Source organism: Hemitrygon akajei, chromosome 2, assembly GCF_048418815.1.
Source record: "Hemitrygon akajei chromosome 2, sHemAka1.3, whole genome shotgun sequence".
Taxonomy (NCBI): domain Eukaryota; kingdom Metazoa; phylum Chordata; class Chondrichthyes; order Myliobatiformes; family Dasyatidae; genus Hemitrygon; species Hemitrygon akajei.
Window position 1 is genome coordinate 70,995,963 of NC_133125.1, and position 17,906 is coordinate 71,013,868.

The 17,906-nt window shown below is 42.6% G+C and overlaps 1 protein-coding gene across 10 annotated transcripts in view; it reads right to left on the bottom strand.

The window, feature by feature from the left end:
- The window catches only part of LOC140713961 (A disintegrin and metalloproteinase with thrombospondin motifs 3-like), a 420,377-nt gene that overhangs the window by 11,928 nt on the left and 390,543 nt on the right, over nt 1-17,906 (bottom strand). For all 10 annotated transcript variants that reach the window (XR_012095817.1, XM_073024651.1, XM_073024664.1 and 7 more), the window contains one exon: nt 3,269-3,434. Coding sequence is in view for 9 of the 10 variants with exons in the window: in XM_073024651.1 (XP_072880752.1) it covers nt 3,269-3,434 (166 nt within the window). In the remaining variant the exon portion in view is untranslated. The remainder of the gene's footprint in view (nt 1-3,268; nt 3,435-17,906) is intronic.

The following is a 17,906-nucleotide window of genomic DNA, read 5'->3' on the forward strand; positions in this document are numbered from 1 at the left end:
AGATTTCTAGTTTATTATGTTACTTATGTTTATTTCATTCAGCATTTTATTCACTCTGGACCCATTTTTCCCTTTTATTTGTGTTCTGTCCCAGACAAATAAACATAAAATATAAAATATTTTCTTATTCTGTAGCATTCCTTCTGCATAGGCTTTCCCCATCTTATCTACAGCCGCTACACATGAACACGTTTGGGAGACCAGTCCATGACGCACCATTTTTCCAACAGAAATACACAGCATTTACTGTGAACATTTTAATTATTTAAATGTTAGTCATTACCGATTTACTGTCGTAACTCACATCTCATACCTCCATGTTTATTCAGTTTTGAGACCATAATGTTTAATTGATTTGAATTAATTTTAATCTTTGTATAAAATTCTATCATACTATGATCATATTTGGTAATACAATATCAACTTCAACTTTATTGTCATTGGGCTGTACAAATGTACAACCAAACAATAAAAAGGTTTCTCTGGACCATGGTGCACCACAAAATGTGTATCTCACACACAGAACATAAACCAAAATATTACTGTAAGTTAATAAAATATAATTCAAAATTCATGGAGTGTGCAGCATAGGTAAACAGTAAACAATAAACAATACAGCAAACAGTAAGCAGCTCGCTGTCCTGGTGACGATACCTCGGTGGTGGCCGGGCATACATTAGTCACACAGCCTGATGGAAGAAGCTGTTACTCAGTCCGGCAGTCCTAGTCCTGATGTTCCTGTGCTTCCTTCCAGATGGTTGTGGGTCAAGGAGATTGTGGGTTGGGTGATAGGGATCCTCAACAATGCTTTAGGTAGATCTAAAATCTTGATACACTTACCATATGAAAAGGATTCTGATTATCTACACTGCCTACACCATTTATAACTTTATAATGCCTGTTAGATCATTCCTAGCTTTCTTTACTACAAGGGAAACAATCGCAACCAATTCTTTTTCTCTCTTTAGTTATGAAGGCATTGTCCTGGTGAATCTCCTCAGCCCTCTCTCTAGTGTAAACACATCATTCCTATAATACAGAAATAACAAAAAGCAAAAGTCTTATCACTGGTAACAGGCTTCCAATAGCAAAACGAACCCTCATGACCACCCCTCATTTTCTATGACCTAGCCAAATTTGGATCCAATTTACTGACTTGCTTAGGATCTGAGACACCCCAACATGGACAACTGAGCTGCTCCATAGAGCGCTATATGAGGAATTCTTACCCTCAGCCACTGGGCTTTATAGTGAGTCAACCTATAGCCAGGGAAATGATGACCCTCTCCTGTTTGTGGTAACTTATTTTTTATTCTTTCTCCATCTCTTCTAATATTTATATCTGTGTACTTGTAATGCTACTCTGAGACTGTAATTTCCTTTGAGATCAATAAAGTACCTATTTACCTTATAGACCAACCTTCCAAGTGGGACCTTGTCAAAAGCTTTACAGTAGCAATAATCTCAAATACACTGTCCTCATTAACACATTTTGTGGCTTTTTCAGATTGTCAGATTTAATCCTCCATCAGCAAAGCTGCATTGTGAAGCAGGTAGAATGCAGCTGGTTAGGTACACATTTTGGAAATGTTTCGGAAGTCATGGGCCAAGCGCTGGCAAATGGAACTAACATGGCTCTGGCATCTTGTTCAGCATGAACTAGTTATGCCGAAGGGCACGTTTACTCTGTGGCTCATGGACAGAGTCATGGATAGAAGTCACAGTGGCATATGGATGAAAGAAAAATAGAGAGTGATGTGGGGAGGAAGGGTTAGATTGATCCTGCAGTAGGTTAAAAGGTCGGCACAACATCGTGGGCTGAAGTGCGTGACCTATGTTGTACTGTTCTATATTCTATGACTTTAACTTGTTAATCAATCTCTGCCTCTCCAAGTTTTTTCCAATAACTTCCCTACCATTGATATTAGATTCTCTTTTCAATAATTACCTGACTTATCCTTGATATCCTTTTAGAATTCAGAACCATATTTCCTGCATCCTACTTATCTGGTACCTCTTCCGTAGCCAATGGTGATTTAAAAATCACTGTCAGGACTCAAGCAATCACCTTCTTTGCCCCACAAAGCATGAAGGGGGCACATCATCAGTCATGTCTTGGGGAATTTGCCACCTTAGATCATTGACAGCTATTAGATGTTCCTTTTTATTAAATATGATCTAGAAAATACTGCCTCTTCCGAAATATGCAAGCACAACATTCTGTCTTTAGTGAACACAGGTAAGAAATATTTTACCTTACTCACACAGTTGTCAAATTAATTGCTAAAGGCACCACTGTTACACTCTTGCTCTCAATATACTTACAAAATACTTTTGAGATTTTCCCTAATGTTGTCTAGTGTGAGCTTGCTTTCTCTAGGTAACCCCCTCCTACACATTCACTGCTCCTGAAGGTTCTCACCAGCCATAGAATTCCCTTTCTCTTTCTCAGACCTTGACATTCAGGGTCTCCTGGACTTCCCTCTTCTACCTTTCATAATTGCAGAAACATGTTGACCTTTAATTTTCACTTTTTCACATTTAAAAGACAGCTATTTTCCAAATGTAGATTTATCCATTAGAAGCTACTCCCAGTTTAATTTTGCTAGCTTCTGTCCAGTGATGTTGAAATGAGCTTTTCACTTATTCAAGACTTCAATTTTGGATCACTCTTATCGACCTGTAGAATGTGAAGACTTTTTTGACACTACAACTACTTCCTCGGCAAGTCCAGTACCATCATTTCGCTAGTACAATCTGCTACTGTCCTGTGCGCCCTCTCCAGGCCTTTCACATAGAGGTGACTCCAATTAAATTTCTGGATGCTGAAATCTCCTGCAACTATAAACCTATTGCTTTTATACCCCTCTATCATTTGCCAACATACTTGCATGATTATGTCCTGTAGTTTGTGGGTGGCCACCGCAAACCCTTAGTGAAGTAATTACCCTTTTTGTTAGTTTTGCCCAATTGTACTCATTTGAAAGACAGGATATTACACTTCAACACCATGGTAATTGATTCCTTAATCAATATAGCAATGCCTGTTCTTTTTCACTTTCTCCCCCATCTCACCTGAAACACTGAGCTGCCAGGCCTTCTTAAAGCATGTCTCTGTGATTACAATAACACCATACACCCATATGTTGATCAACATTCTAAGTTCATCTGTGTTACAAGTAATGATCCTTGCATTAAGATATCAGCAATTTAGCCTTCCAGTCCTCCCTTACACCATTCTTAAAAGATCCTACTCAGATATAATTACCTCCACCACAAGGCTTGGAACACTGGGACCAGCTCTTCAAAGCCCACTCAAATGCATCAATGTCTTCCTGAAGCACATTGTTGTTGCTGATCGTTGGTAAGGAGTCCTCATGGATAATATAGTTATAGGTGAGACTAGATTTGGTGCTATTACTCCGAGGGATAATCTGAAAGAGATGGAAGGTTACTAGTAAATTTTGAAGGTCTGACATGTGAAAATCCACCGCTGTGTTCAAGATTGTACAAGTAACACTTCTGCCACATTGCCACAGTTTTTCTCCATTTTACACCACAAGACATAGGAGCAGAATTAGGCCATTCAGCCCATTAAGTCTGCTACGCCATTTCAGCATGACTGATCCAAACCCATTCTCCTGCTTTTTCTCCATAACTTTTCATATCCCGACGAATCACAAACCTATCAATCTCCAGCTTCAATGCACCAAATGACCTGGTCCCCACAGCCACCAGTGGCAACGAATTTCACAGATTCAACACCCTTTGGCTGAAGAAATTCCTCCTCATCTCTGTTCTATTTTGAGGCTGTGCCCCCTAGTCCTAGACTCCTGCATCAAAGGAAATATCCTCTTCACATCCACTTTTAACATTAGATTCATGGTGTTATACAGCAAGGAAATGGGTCTATCAGTCCAACTTGTTCATGGTGACCAAAGTGCGATTCTCCTGCAATTGGCCCATATTCCTCTAAATCATACCTGTACAAATGTCGTGCATTAGAATGTAAACAGTATAGCACAGGAACGAGTTGTGCTGAATTAATTCCAAAAATGTGTTACATAGAAACATAGAAAACCTACAGCCTCAGCTGTGCCAAACATGCCCCTACCCTAGAAATTACTAGGCTTACCTATAGCCCATTATTTTTCCAAGCTCCATGTACATATCCAAAAGTCTCTTAAAACACCCTATCATATCCGCCTCCACCACCTTTGCCGGCAGCCCATTACCACTCTCTGAGTAAAAAAACAACCCGACATCTCCTCTGTACCTACTCCCCAGCACCTTAAAACTGTGTCCTCTTGTGGCAATCTTTTCAGCCCTGGGAAAAAGCCTCTGACTATCCACATGATCAACGCTTCTCAACATCTTATACACTTCTATCAGGTCACCTCTCATCCTCCATCGCTCCAAGGAGAAAGGCTGAGTTCACTCAATCATAAGGCATGCTCCCCAATCCAGGCAACATCCTTGTAAATCTCCTCTGCACCCTTTCTATGGCTTCCACATCCTTCCTATAGTGAGGCAACCAAAACGGAGCACAGTACTCCAAGTGGGTCTGACCAGGGTCCTATATAGCTGCATCATTACCTTTTGTTCAATCCCACGATTGATGAAGGCCAATACACCGTACGCCTTCTTAACCACAGAGTCAACCTGCGCAGCTGCTTTCAGCGTCCTATGGACTCAGATCCCTCTGATCCTCCACACTGCCAAGAGTTTTACCATTAATAATATATTCTGCCATCATATTTGACCTACAAAAATGAACCAGCTCACATTTATCTGGATTGAACTCCATCTGCCACTTCAAAGCCCAGTTTTGCATCCTATCAATGTCCCGCTGTAACCTCTGACAGTCCTCCACACTATCCACAGCATCTCCAACCTTAGTGTCATCAGCAAACTTAGTAACCCAACCCTCCACTTCCTCATCCAGGTCATTTATAAAAATCACAAAGAGTAAGGGTCCCAGAACAGATCCCTGAGCCACTCCACTGCTCTTCATTCATCAATATGTTTAGTCACATCCTCAAAAAACTCAATCAGGCTTGTAAGGCACGACCTGCCCTTGACAAAACCATGCTGACTATTCCTAATCATATTATACCTCTCCAAATGTTCATAAATCCTGCCTCTCAGGATCTTCTCCATCAACTTACCAACCACTGAAGTAAGACTCACTGGTCTATAATTTCCTGGTGTATCTCTAATCCCTTTCTTGAATAAGAGAACAACATTCGCAACTCTCCAGTCCTCTGGAACCTCTCCTGTCCCTACTGATGATGCAAAGATCATTGCCAGAGGCTCAGCAATCTCCTCCCTCGCCTCCCACAGTAGCCTGGGGTACATCTCATCCGGTCCCGGTGACTTATCCAACTTGATGCTTTCCAAAAGCTTCAGCACATCCTCTTTCTTAATATCTACATGCTCAAGCTTTTCAATCTGCTGCAAGCTGTCACAATTAACACCAAGAGCCTTTTCCATAGTGAATACTGAAGTATTCATTAATTACCTCTGCCTGTCCGTCTGTCTGTCTGTCTATTTCCTCCGGTTCCGTACACACTTTCCCACTGTCACATTTGATAGGTCCTAGTCTTTCACATCTTATCCTCCTGCTCTTCACATAGTTGTAGAATGTCTTGGGGTTTTCCTTAATCCTGCCTGCCAAGGCCTTCTCATGGCCCCTTCTGGCTCTCCTAATTTCCTTCTTAAGCTCCTTCCTGTTAGCCTTATAATCTTCTAGATCTCTAACATTACCTAGCTCTCTGAACCTTTTGTACACTTTTCTTTTCTTCTTGACCAGATTTATTACAGCCTTTGTACACCATGGTTCCTGCACCCTACCATAACTTCCCTGTCTCATTGGAACGTACCTATGCACAACTTCACACAAATATGCCCTGAACATTTGCCACATTTCTTCCGTACTTTTCCTTGAGAACATCCGTTTCCAATTTAAGCCTCCAATTTCCTGTCTGATAGCCTCATAATTTCCCTTACTCCAATTAAATGCTTTTCTAACTTGTCTGTTCCTATCTCACTCCAGTGCTATGGTAAAGGAGATAGAATTATGATCACTATCTACAAAATGCTCTCCCACTGAGAGATCTGACATCTGACCAGGTTCATTTCCCAACACCAAATCAAGTACAACCTCTCCTCTTGTAGGCTTATCTACATATTGTGTCAAGAAACCTTCCTGAACACACCTAACAAACTCCACCCCATCTAAACCCCTTGCTCTGGGGAGAAGCCAATCTGTATTTGGGAAATTAAAATCTCCCATCACGACAACTCTGTTATTATTACATCTTTCCAGGATCTGTTTCCCTATCTGCTCCTTGATATCCCTGTTACTATTGGGTGGCCTATAAAAAACCAGTAAAGTTATTGACCCCTTTGGTGAATCTCCACCCACAGAGACTCTGTAGTTAATTGTTGTTAATCACTTCTTCACCCTTCCCCAGATCTTCCCTTTTGTCCTTTTCCAAATGACCATCTGACTCAAATGCTGCTGAACTTCTCCCAGTTCAGATTACTGACTTGAAAAGTTTTCACTATTCCTTTTCCCAAAGAATCAATCTGTGGACCTAACTGAATGTTTCCGGTACATTGTGTTTCCATCACACAGAGCTAATTTCAGAATATGAAACATCAAGTTCTGTGGACTGCTGTTTAATTATCTGTGTCTGTGTGTTATTTGCTCGCTTTTTGGTGTTTGTGCAATTTGCTGTTTTTTTTCACGTGTTGGGAGTTTGATGTTTTCTTTGAATAGGTTCCATGGTGTTTTTTTGTTTCATGGCTGTGTGTGGGGAAGACAAATCTCAGAGTTGTATAGTGCACACATACTTCGCAGGTCCCACTTAGCCATTCCAAAGGATATGATGGATTGCAATGGTTATGCAGTAATGCAACCAGACAACATCTTAGCTACAAAATGAGCTTTGCCACTAATTGGACCGACACATGACTAACAACTGGGCAGGAACGTGGAACATTGCTGCTTATGCATTGCTAAGGACAAATGCAATTCCTATCAGTCTTCAACCAGTCACCACCATCTACTCCTTGCTACTTAAGTGCAGCACTTAGCTCTACCACAGCCTTGGCCCAAACAAGATAGAAATTCAATAGCTGAGGTGAGAGTGACTGCTCTCGTCATTAGACAGTAGTTGATCAGGTGTGGCATCAAAGAGCACATGTGAAATAGATTTCAGTGGGCACCTAAGGAAAATACTCTGGTCTTCAATGCAACATGGTGCAAAATGGAGAGGCTATTGAAGGTCAGTTATTCCAGCCCTAGGATATCACTGCTGAAGTATTCTTTTCCAAATACTGACCAGCAACTCAACTGGGCCAGCTAAATAAATATAACCACAAGTGCAAGTCAGAGGTTTGGTGTCCTATGTCATGTGAGTTACCTTTTGACACCCCAAGGCCTTTGCATCAATTGGAAAGTCTTCAAACGGAACACATTTGCAAATACCTAGGTGACGACAGCTCACTAACAACAATCATGAAACCCAAAGATTTCTAGAACAGAGTGGCTCAGTTTATTGGAACCCCATCCACCACCATTCCCTCCATCCCCAGTGCTCAGTGTTTGTGTTATAAAATGCACTGCATTATTTAGCCAAACTAACATGACCGCACCTCCCAAAGGCACAACTTCTACCAGTAAGAAGTACACGAGCAGCAAATGCATCACCACCTCCAAGTTACACACTATCCTGACTCATTCCTTTATCATCAGTGGGTTCAAATCTTGAAGCTCCCATCCCATTAATGCTTGTGTTGTTGTTGAGAGCCGTTGAGTCCTTGTCAACTCATGGTGACCCTATGGATAGTGTTTGACTTAAACAACCAGAAAAAGTCAGAATAGCTATAGAATGGAAGGAATCAACTGTACACAACAGAAATGCAGCTAGTCATGCACCTCCACCCTCTCTCTTCAGCCCTGGTCTTTATTTCAGATATTTCTGCATCTCCCTTATGAATCTAACTCTATTACTGTGCTGGTTACACATTACAGACTCTAATCACTTGTTGAGTAAAATATACATTTCCTCAGCTCAGTTTTGCTTTTGTTGTCAATTGCTCCATTCTATGTCTCTCTGTTTTTGTCTTAGAACTTTGCTTTATTTAATACTCTGATGGATCCCATCAGCTTTCAACAGTCTCCATTCTCTACTGATACAGAAAAACCATGAAATTTGAGTAAAAAATGAAAAATCAAAAACCATTAATAAATCTTAAAGGTATGTAGGTAGGTTATTTGGTTGTTGCTATCCTTTGGTGTCAGTTAATGGCAAAATGAATGGAAGGAGTGTTGATTGGAAAGAAAATTAATTGAAGGGGCATATGGAAATAAGAAGAGGGGGAATGGGTCTGGTGTTCCCGTAGAAACTGGCATGCACCCAATGAATCAAATGGTTTCTTCATACTTCAACACAAGACTTATTCATTTTGGAATCTAGTTTCTGGCAATGCAATTCATTCCAGATCATAAAAAATATTCTGCTTAAAAAGTTATATTTATCAAAAATATTGGCACTCATTCTATCAAAACCATTCATAATTTTGAAAATCTAACATCCACTTGAACTTCTTTAAGAACACAAACCTCTTCTCTTGGTTCTCCATGCACCTCAAGCACAACTCTAAGAAAACATTTTTGTACTCTTACAGGGTCTTTTCTAAGATTTGCTTTATTTGTCACAGATATATCAAAATATTGAAACATACAGTGAAAAACGCCGTCTGATTCAACGATGAACACAGTTGGAGGATGTGTTGGGGACAGCCCACCAGTACTGCCAACATAGCATGCTCACAAATTACCACCCATACATCTTCGTGGAATGTGTGTGAAAGGAAACTGAAATGCCCAAAGGTCACAGGGAGAATGTAAAAACTCCTTACAGGAGGCGGTAGGAATTGAAGACCAATGCCTGCACTGTGACAAATCAGACTCTTTTTTGCCTGATTTGTCAGACAAATCAGACATACACAACTTTCTTAGTTATGGAAACAGAATATAGAATAAAATTCAGCTCTGGCAGGGTTTGCAAGACATTACTTCCGACAAAGCGAAACCCAATAGCATGAATGGCAGCGATGCTTCACTACCAGATGAACTCAACACCTTCTATGCCCACTTTGAAAGGGAGAACATAACTACAGCCGCACCTGGTGACCCTGTGATTTCTGTCTCAGACACCAATGTAAGGCTGTCTTTTAAGAGGGTAAACCCTTGCAAGGCAGAAGGTCCCGATGGAGTACCTGATAAGGCTCTGAAAACCTGTGCCAATCAACTGGCGGAAGTATTCAAGGACATTTTCAACCTCTCACTGCTACGGCGGAAGTTCCCACTTGCTTCAAAAAGGCAAGTGCCTAAGAAGAATACTGTGAGCTGCTTAATAACTATCGCCCAGTAGCACTCAAATCGATGGTGATGAAATGCTTTTGAGAGGTTGGTCATTACTGGACTGAACTCCTGCCTCAGCAAGGACCTGAACCCATTGCAATTTGTCTATCGTCACAATAGGTCAATGGCAGACGCAATCTCAATGGCTCTTCACAAGGCTTTAGACCACCTGAACAACACAAACAGCTATGTCAGGGTGCCATTCATCGACTATAGCTTAGCTCAGCATTTAACACCATCATTCCCGCAATCCTTTTTGATAAGTTACAGATCCTGGGCCTCTGTACCTCCCTCTGCAAGTAGAAGTACAGCTAGGTGATCAGACTTCCCGAATAGCACGGGTGGCATTCTTAATGGTGGTGTAGCAATGGTCCAGTGTGTTGTTTCCTCTGGTATTGCAAGTGGTCTGTTGATGGGAGTTGCTTAGTGATTTTTTCAGACTGGCCTGGTTAAAATCTCCCAAAATGACGGTGAAGGCAATAGGGTGTGCTGTTTCATGCATGTTGATCCCATTGCTCAGATCATCTAAAGCCTGTTTGACATTGGCCTGAGGTGGAACATACACTGCTATCAAAATGACCCCAGAGAACTCCCGTGGTTGGTAAAAAGGATGGCACTTAACTGCTAGATATTCCAGGTCTGGTGAACAGAACTGGGACAGCACTGATATATTTGTGCACCAAGAAGAGTTGATCATGAGGCATACTCCTCCACCTTTGCTTTTGAGAGACTCTATAGATCTATCCTGACGGTGTATAGTAAACCTGTTGATCTGCATCGCTGCATCCGGTACGGAAGGGGTTAACCAGGATTCCGTGAAACAAAGGACACACGTGGGCTAATGGCCCTCTGATTCAGCACCCTGGCTCTGAGGCCATCGATTTTATTCACCAGAGACTGCACAGTCGTCAGCAAGATGTTCGGTATAGGGAGTTTAAAACCCCATTTCCTTAACCACATTTGTAACCCCGCTCTACACCGACGCTTACTCCGAGGAGCCCTACATGGGCACTTCAGACCATAATCGGTGCTGTTTCCGTCAGTTTTAAGCAGCGGTAGTTCATTTAAACGCATTAAGACATCTTTGTTGACTGTATTGACCCAGGAAGCAGTTGTGCTTTTCAGCTGCGTCAGGCTGAAATGGGAATATTTAATCGTATCCATTGAGAGTACTGCTGCTACTTGAGTCACTCTTAGGCACCCCGCCTAGACACTCCTGCCAGCTGGTTGGCACAGGTTTTTAGTGCCCTACCAGGTGCAGCATCAGGGCACCTCATAACCCTACCTACTGAGAAATATTGAGGCCCTGCTTAGGAAAAGGAAAGGAAGCATGCACAGGGTTTAGAAGGCTGGGATGAGCGAATCCCTTGATGACTATAAGAGGAAGTATATAATCAAGAGCAAAGTCAGGATAGAAAAGGGAAGGTATGAGATAGATCAGGCAGATTGGGTCAACAATTCCAACAGGTTTTCCGGTTTAAGATGGTACTGGTGAAGCTCAGCGATACTTGCTGGTGGCAAATAAAACAACTAAATACTTCATTCATCACTCTTTTTCTGGTAAACGAGCCCTGTAAACAATAGATGGTAACTTCCCTGTCAGAGCAGAGATTTTGAACTGCCTGCATGACCTGATATAACCATATAACAATTACAGCATGGAAACAGGCCATCTCAGCCCTTCTAGTCCGTGCCGAACGCTTACTCTCACCTAATCCCATCAACCTGCACTCAGCCCATAACCCTCCATTCCTTTCCTGTCCATATACCTATCCAAATTTTTTTTAAATGACAGTATCGAACCTGCCTCTACCACTTCTACTGGAAGCTTATTCCACACAGCTACCACTCTCTGAGTAAAGAAATTCCCCCTCGTGTTAGCCTTAAACTTTTGCCTCCTAACTCTCAATTCATTTCCTCTTGTTTGAATCTCCCCTACTCTCAATGGAAAAAGCCTATCCATGTCAACTCTATCTATCCCCCTCATAATTTTAAATACCTCTATCAAGTCCCCCCTCAACCTTCTCTGCTCCAAAGAATAAAGACCTAACTTGTTCAACCTTTCTCTGCAATTTAGGTGATGAAACCCAGGTAACATTCTAGTAAATCTGCTCTGTACTCTCTCAATTTTGTTGACATCTTTCCTATAATTCGTTGACTAGAACTGTACACAATACTCCAAATTTGGCCTTACCAATGCCTTGTACAATTTTAACATTACACCCCAACTCCTATTCTCAATGCTCTGATTTATAAAGACCAGCATACCAAAAGCTTTCTTCACCACCCTATCCACATGAGATTCCACCTTCAGGGAACTATGCACCATTAGTCCTAGATCATTCTGTCCTACTGCATTCTTCAATGCCCGACCATTTAACATGTATGTCCTGTTTTGATTATTCCTATCAAAATGTAGCACCTCACACTTATCAGCATAAAACTCCATCTGCCATCTTTCAGCCCACTCTTCTAACTGGCCTAAATCTCTCTGCAAACTTTGAAAACCTACTTCATTATCCACAACGCCACCTATCTTAGTATCATCTGCATACTTACTAATCCAATTTACCACCCCATCATCCAGATCATTAATGTATATGACAAACAACATTGGACCCAGCACAGATCCCTGAGGCACACCACTAGTCACCGGTCTCCAACCTGACAGTTATCCACCACTACTCTCTGGCATCTCCCATCCAGCCACTGTTGAATCCATTTTACTACTTCAATATTAATACCTAACGATTGAACCTTCCTAACTAACCTTTGGTGTGGAACCTTGTCAAAGGCCTTACTGAAGTCCATAGAGACAACATCCACTGCTTTACCCTCATCAACTTTCTTAGTAACCTCTTCAAAAAATTCAATAAGATTTATCAAACATGACCTGACATGAACTGAATGTTCAAAAGTGCAGGGTGATTATGGCAAAGCTTCTCCAGGCTGAATTGAGGTGATGGGGTTTGGGCCTGAAAGTGGGAAAAGAGCCAATGTTTGGCGTTTACTGGAGCAGACATGGAGGTAACTTGATGTGGCAAGACTGAGGTGAGGAGAACAGAGGCAGAGCCAGACCCAAGGTTTGATCAATTTAAGCACGGAGCCCAATTAGAAAGATTGGGTTCAGGCTGAATTTGGGCAGCAGGGCTCAGGCCCATGAGCGTATTGAAGCGGCAGGGCCCAGGTCCGAGAGCAAGGAATGAACAAATGTCCTGATGATTTAAGCACCAGGCCAAAAGGTTGTCCGGACTGGAGTGAGGGACAGGATGGCGATGATTTAAGCACCAGGCCAGATTGAAAAGGTCAGGGTGTGTGGGCTGGAGTGAGGGACAGGATGGCGATGATTTAAGTACCAGGCCAAAAGGGTGTCCAGGCTGGAGTGAGGGACAGGATGGCGATGATTTAAGCACCAGGCCAGATTGAAAAGGTCAGGGTGTCTGGGCTGGAGTAAGAGACAGGATGGTGACATAGAACATAGAATAGTACAGCACATTACAGGCCCTTCGGCACACAAGGTTGTGCCAACCGTCAAACCCTGCCTCCCAAATAACCCCCCACCTTAAATTCCTCCATATACCTGTCTAGTAGTCTCTTAAACTTGAGTCAGGCAGTGCATTCCATGCACTAACCACTCTCTGAGTGAAAAACCTTCCTTTAATATCCCCCTTGAACTTCCCTCCCCTTACCTTAAAGCCATGTCCTCTTGTACTGAGCAGTGGTGCCCTGGGGAAGAGGTGCTGGCTGTCCACTCTGTCTATTCCTCTTAATATCTTGTACACCTCTATCATGTCTCCCCTCATCCTCCTTCTCTCCAAAGAGTAAAGCCCTAGCTCCCTTAACCTCTGATCATAATCCATACTCTCTAAACCAGGCAGCATCCTGGTAAATCTTCTCTGTACCCTTTCCAATGCTTCCACATCCTTCCGATAGTGAGGCAACCAGAACTGGACACAGTACACCAAGTGTGGCCTAACCAGAGTTTTATAGAGCTGCATCATTACATCGTGTCTCTTAAACTCTATTCCTTGACTTATGAAAGCTAACACCCCATAAGCTTTCTTAACTACCTATATAATGTCTCTTAAATTCTATTCCTTGACTTATGAAAGCTAACACCCCATAAGCTTTCTTAACTACCCTATCTACCTGTGAGGCAACATTCAGGGATCTGTGGACATGTACCCCCAGATCTCTCTGCTCCTCCACACTGCCAAGTATCCTGCCATTTATTTTGTACTCTGCCTTGGAGTTTGTCCTTCCAAACTGTACCACCTCACACTTCTCCGGGTTGAACTCCATCTGCCACTTCTCAGTCCACTTCTGCATCCTATCAATGTCTCTCTGCAACCTTCAACAATCCTCTACACTATCTACAACTCCACCAACCTTTGTGTCATCTGCAAACTTGCCAACCCACCCTTCTACCCCCACATCCAGGTCGTTAATAAAAATCACAAAAAGTGGAGGTCCCAGAACAGATCCTTGTGGGACACCACTAGTCACAACCCTCCAATTTGAATGTACTCCCTCCACCACGGCCCTCTGCTTTCTGCAGGCAAGCCAATTCTGAATCCATCTGGCCAAACTTCCCTGGATTCCATGCCTTCTGACTTTCTGAATAAGCCTACTGTGTGGTACCTTGTCAAATGCCTTACTAAAATCCATGTAGATCACATCCACTGCACTACCCCCATCTATATGCCTGGTCACCTCCTCAAAGAACTCTATCAGGCTTGTTAGATGTGATCTGCCCTTCACAAAGCCATGCTGACTGTCCCTGATCAGACCGTGATTCTCTAAATGCCCCATAGATCCTATCTCTAAGAATCTTTTCCAATAGCTTTCCCACAATAGGTGTAAGGCTCACTGGTCTATAATTAGCCAGACTATCCCTACTACCTTTTCTGAACAAGGGGACACCATTCGCCTCCCTCCAATCCTCCGGTACCATTCCCATGGACAATGAGGCCAGATTTAAGAACCAGGCCAGATTGAAAAGGTCAGGGTGTGTGGGCTGGAGTGAGGGACAGGATGGTGATGATTTAAGCACCAGGCCAAAAGGGTGTCCGGGCTGGAGTGAGGGACAGGATGGTTCAGCTCGTTGTTCCACCAGGTTTACCCATCTCTACACTGAACTGAGGCAGTGGCCTGTAATTAACGGACTTTGGTGTACTCATTTTCATGAATTTCAGTTCTGAATGCTATTTGCTGACTTTTTGAATGATTTGTTTTTTTTCCCCTCTGCATATTGGATGATTGATGGTGTCCTTTTGTTTTAATGGGTTCTATTGGGTTTCTTGGTTTTGCGGCTGTCTGTAAGGAGGCAAATCTCAAGTTTACATATTTTGATTACAAATGTACTTTGAACTTTGAGAATATATCGAGAGTAAATATGTGGGTATGGAGAGAGCAGGTTTTCATAGAAATCAGCAGGACCACCCTTGTCTCGAGCCACAGGAGATATAGCAGATTGGATTTTTAATGATTATTTCCCCTTATATCATCAGGGAGGAGATATTTGCAGCCTTACAGTGCATTAAGGTGAATAAATTCCCAGGGCTTGACTGAGTGCCTCCTTGGGGGCGAGAGAAGAGATTGGTCTTAGGTGGTAGGCTGGTCTGAGGTCATGGAAGTGGGCTGAGGAGAGGCAAATAGATAGAGGGCTATGGGTAAAACCCTAAGTAATTTCTAAAGTAAGTACATGTTCGGCACAGCATTGTGGGCCGAAAGGCCTGTATTGTGCTGTAGGTTTTCTATGTTTCTAAATGGATTTCAATACGGGCAAGTCTGCCATGATGCCTTTTGGAAAGCCAGACCAGAGTAGGACGTGTGAATAGTAGGCAATTGGGATTATAGTGGAACAATGGACCCAGGAGTACAAGTTCATAGCTCATTGAAAGTAGCATCACAGGTAGACAGGGTGGTGGAAAAGATGACTGACATGCTTGCCTAGTGATGTTGCAGAAAGGAAGTCATTTGTGAAGTTGTCCTTAGAGTACTGTGTACTGTTCTCTTCATTTTAAATTTGAAAAAAAGTAGCTAAACTGAAAAGAATGAAGAGAAGGTTTATGAGAATATCATCAGGAATTGAAAGCCTGAGTTATATGGAGAGTTTGGCCTTTATTTCTTTTGGGACATAGGAAAATGAAGAGCAACCATATAGAAATGTTTAGAATTATGAAAAGTGTAGAAAAGGGGGATGGCAACAGTCTTTCCCCAGGGAAGCAAAGTCCAAAACTAAGGAGCACAGCTTTAGCGTGAGAGAGGAAACATTTAAAAGGGACCTGAGGGAGAACACTTTCACACAGAGGGGGTCAGTATGTGGAATGATCTGACGGAGAACTCTTTCACACAGAGGGGGCCAATATGCAAAATAGACAATAGACAATAGGTGCAGAAGTAGACCATTCAGCCCTTTGAGCCTGCACCGCCATTTTGAGATCATGGCTGATCAACTACTATCAATACCCGGTTCCTGCCTTGTCCTCATATCCCTTGATTCCCCTATCCATAAGATACCTATCTAGCTCCTTCTTGAAAGCATCCAGAGAATTGGCCTCCACTACCTTCCGAGGCAGTGCATTCCAGACCCCCCACAACTCTCTGGGAGAAGAAGTTTTTCCTTAAATCTGTCCTAAATGACCTACCCCTTATTCTCAAACGATGCCCTCTGGTACTGGACTCTCCCAGCATCTGGAACATATTTCCTGCCTCTATCTTGTCCAATCCCTTAATAATCTTATATGTTTCAATCAGATCCCCTCTCAATCTCCTTAATTCCAGCATGTACAAGCCCAGTCTCTCTAACCTCTCTGCGTAAGACAGTCCAGACATCCCAGGAATTAACCTTGTGAATCTACACTGCACTTCCTCTACAGCCAGGATGTCCTTCCTTAACCCTGGAGACCAAAACTGTACACAATACTCCAGGTGTGGTCTCACCAGGGCTCTGTACAAATGCAAGAGGATTTCCTTGCTCTTGTACTCAATTCCCTTTGTAATAAAGGCCAACATTCCATTAGCCTTCTTCACTGCCTGCTGCACTTGCTCATTCACCTTCAGTGACTGATGAACAAGGACTCCGAGATCTCTTTGTATTTCTCCCTTACCTAACTCTACACCGTTCAGATAATAATCTGCCTTCCTGTTCTTACTCCCAAAGTGGATAACCTCACACTTATTCACATTAAACGCCATCTGCCAAGTATCTGCCCACTCACCCAGCCTATCCAAGTCACCCTGAATTCTCCTAACATCCTCATCACATGTCACACTGCCACCCAGCTTAGTATCATCAGCAAATTTGCTGATGTTATTTTCAATGCCTTCATCCAAATCATTGACGTAAATTGTAAACAGCTGTGGTCCCAATACCGAGCCCTGTGGCACCCCACTAGTCACCACCTGCTATTCCGAGAAACACCCATTCACCGCTACCCTTTGCTTTCTATCTGCCAACCAGTTTTCTATCCATGTCAATGCCTTCCCCCCGATGCCCTGAGCTTTGATTTTACCCACCAGTCTCCTATGTGGGACCTTATCAAATGCCTTCTGAAAATCGAGGTACACTACATCCACTGGATCTCCCCCGTCTAACTTCCTGGTTACATCCTCGAAAAATTCCAACAGATTAGTCAAGCATGATTTACCCTTGGTAAATCCATGCTGGCTCGGCCCAATCCCATCACTGCTATCTAGATATGGCACTATTTCATCCTTAATAATGGACTCTAGCATCTTCCCCACCACCGATGTCAGGCTGACAGGTCGATAGTTCTCCGTTTTCTCCCTCCCTCCTTTCTTAAAAAGTGGGATAACATTAGCCATTCTCCAATCCTCAGGAACTGATCCTGAATCTAAGGAACATTGGAAAATGATTACCAATGCATCCGCAATTTCCAGGGCCACCTCCTTTAGTACCCTAGGATGCAGACCATCTGGACCTGGGGATTTGTCAGCCTTCAGTCTCATCAGTCTTCTCATCACCGTTTCCTTCCTAATGTCAATCTGTTTCATTTCCTCTGTTACCCTATGTCCTTGGCCCATCCATACATCTGGGAGATTGCTTGTGTCTTCCTTCGTGAAAACAGATCTAAAGTACTCATTAAATTCTTCTGCCATTTCTCTGTTTCCCATAACAATTTCACCCAATTCATTCTTCAAGGGCCCAACATTGTTCTTAACTATCTTCTTTCTCTTCACATACCTAAAAAAGCTTTTGCTATCTTCCTTTATATTCCTGGCTAGCTTGCATTCGTACCTCATTTTTTCTCCCCGTATTGTCTTTTTAGTTAAGTTCTGTTGTTCCTTAAAAACTTCCCAATCATCCGTCCTCCCACTCACCTTAGCTCTGTTATACTTCCTTTTTTTTAATGCTATGCAATCTCTGACTTCCTTTGTTAACCACTATGGCCTCTTTCCCCCCTTTGAATCCTTCCTTCTCTGGTCCCTATGATAGCACGTATAC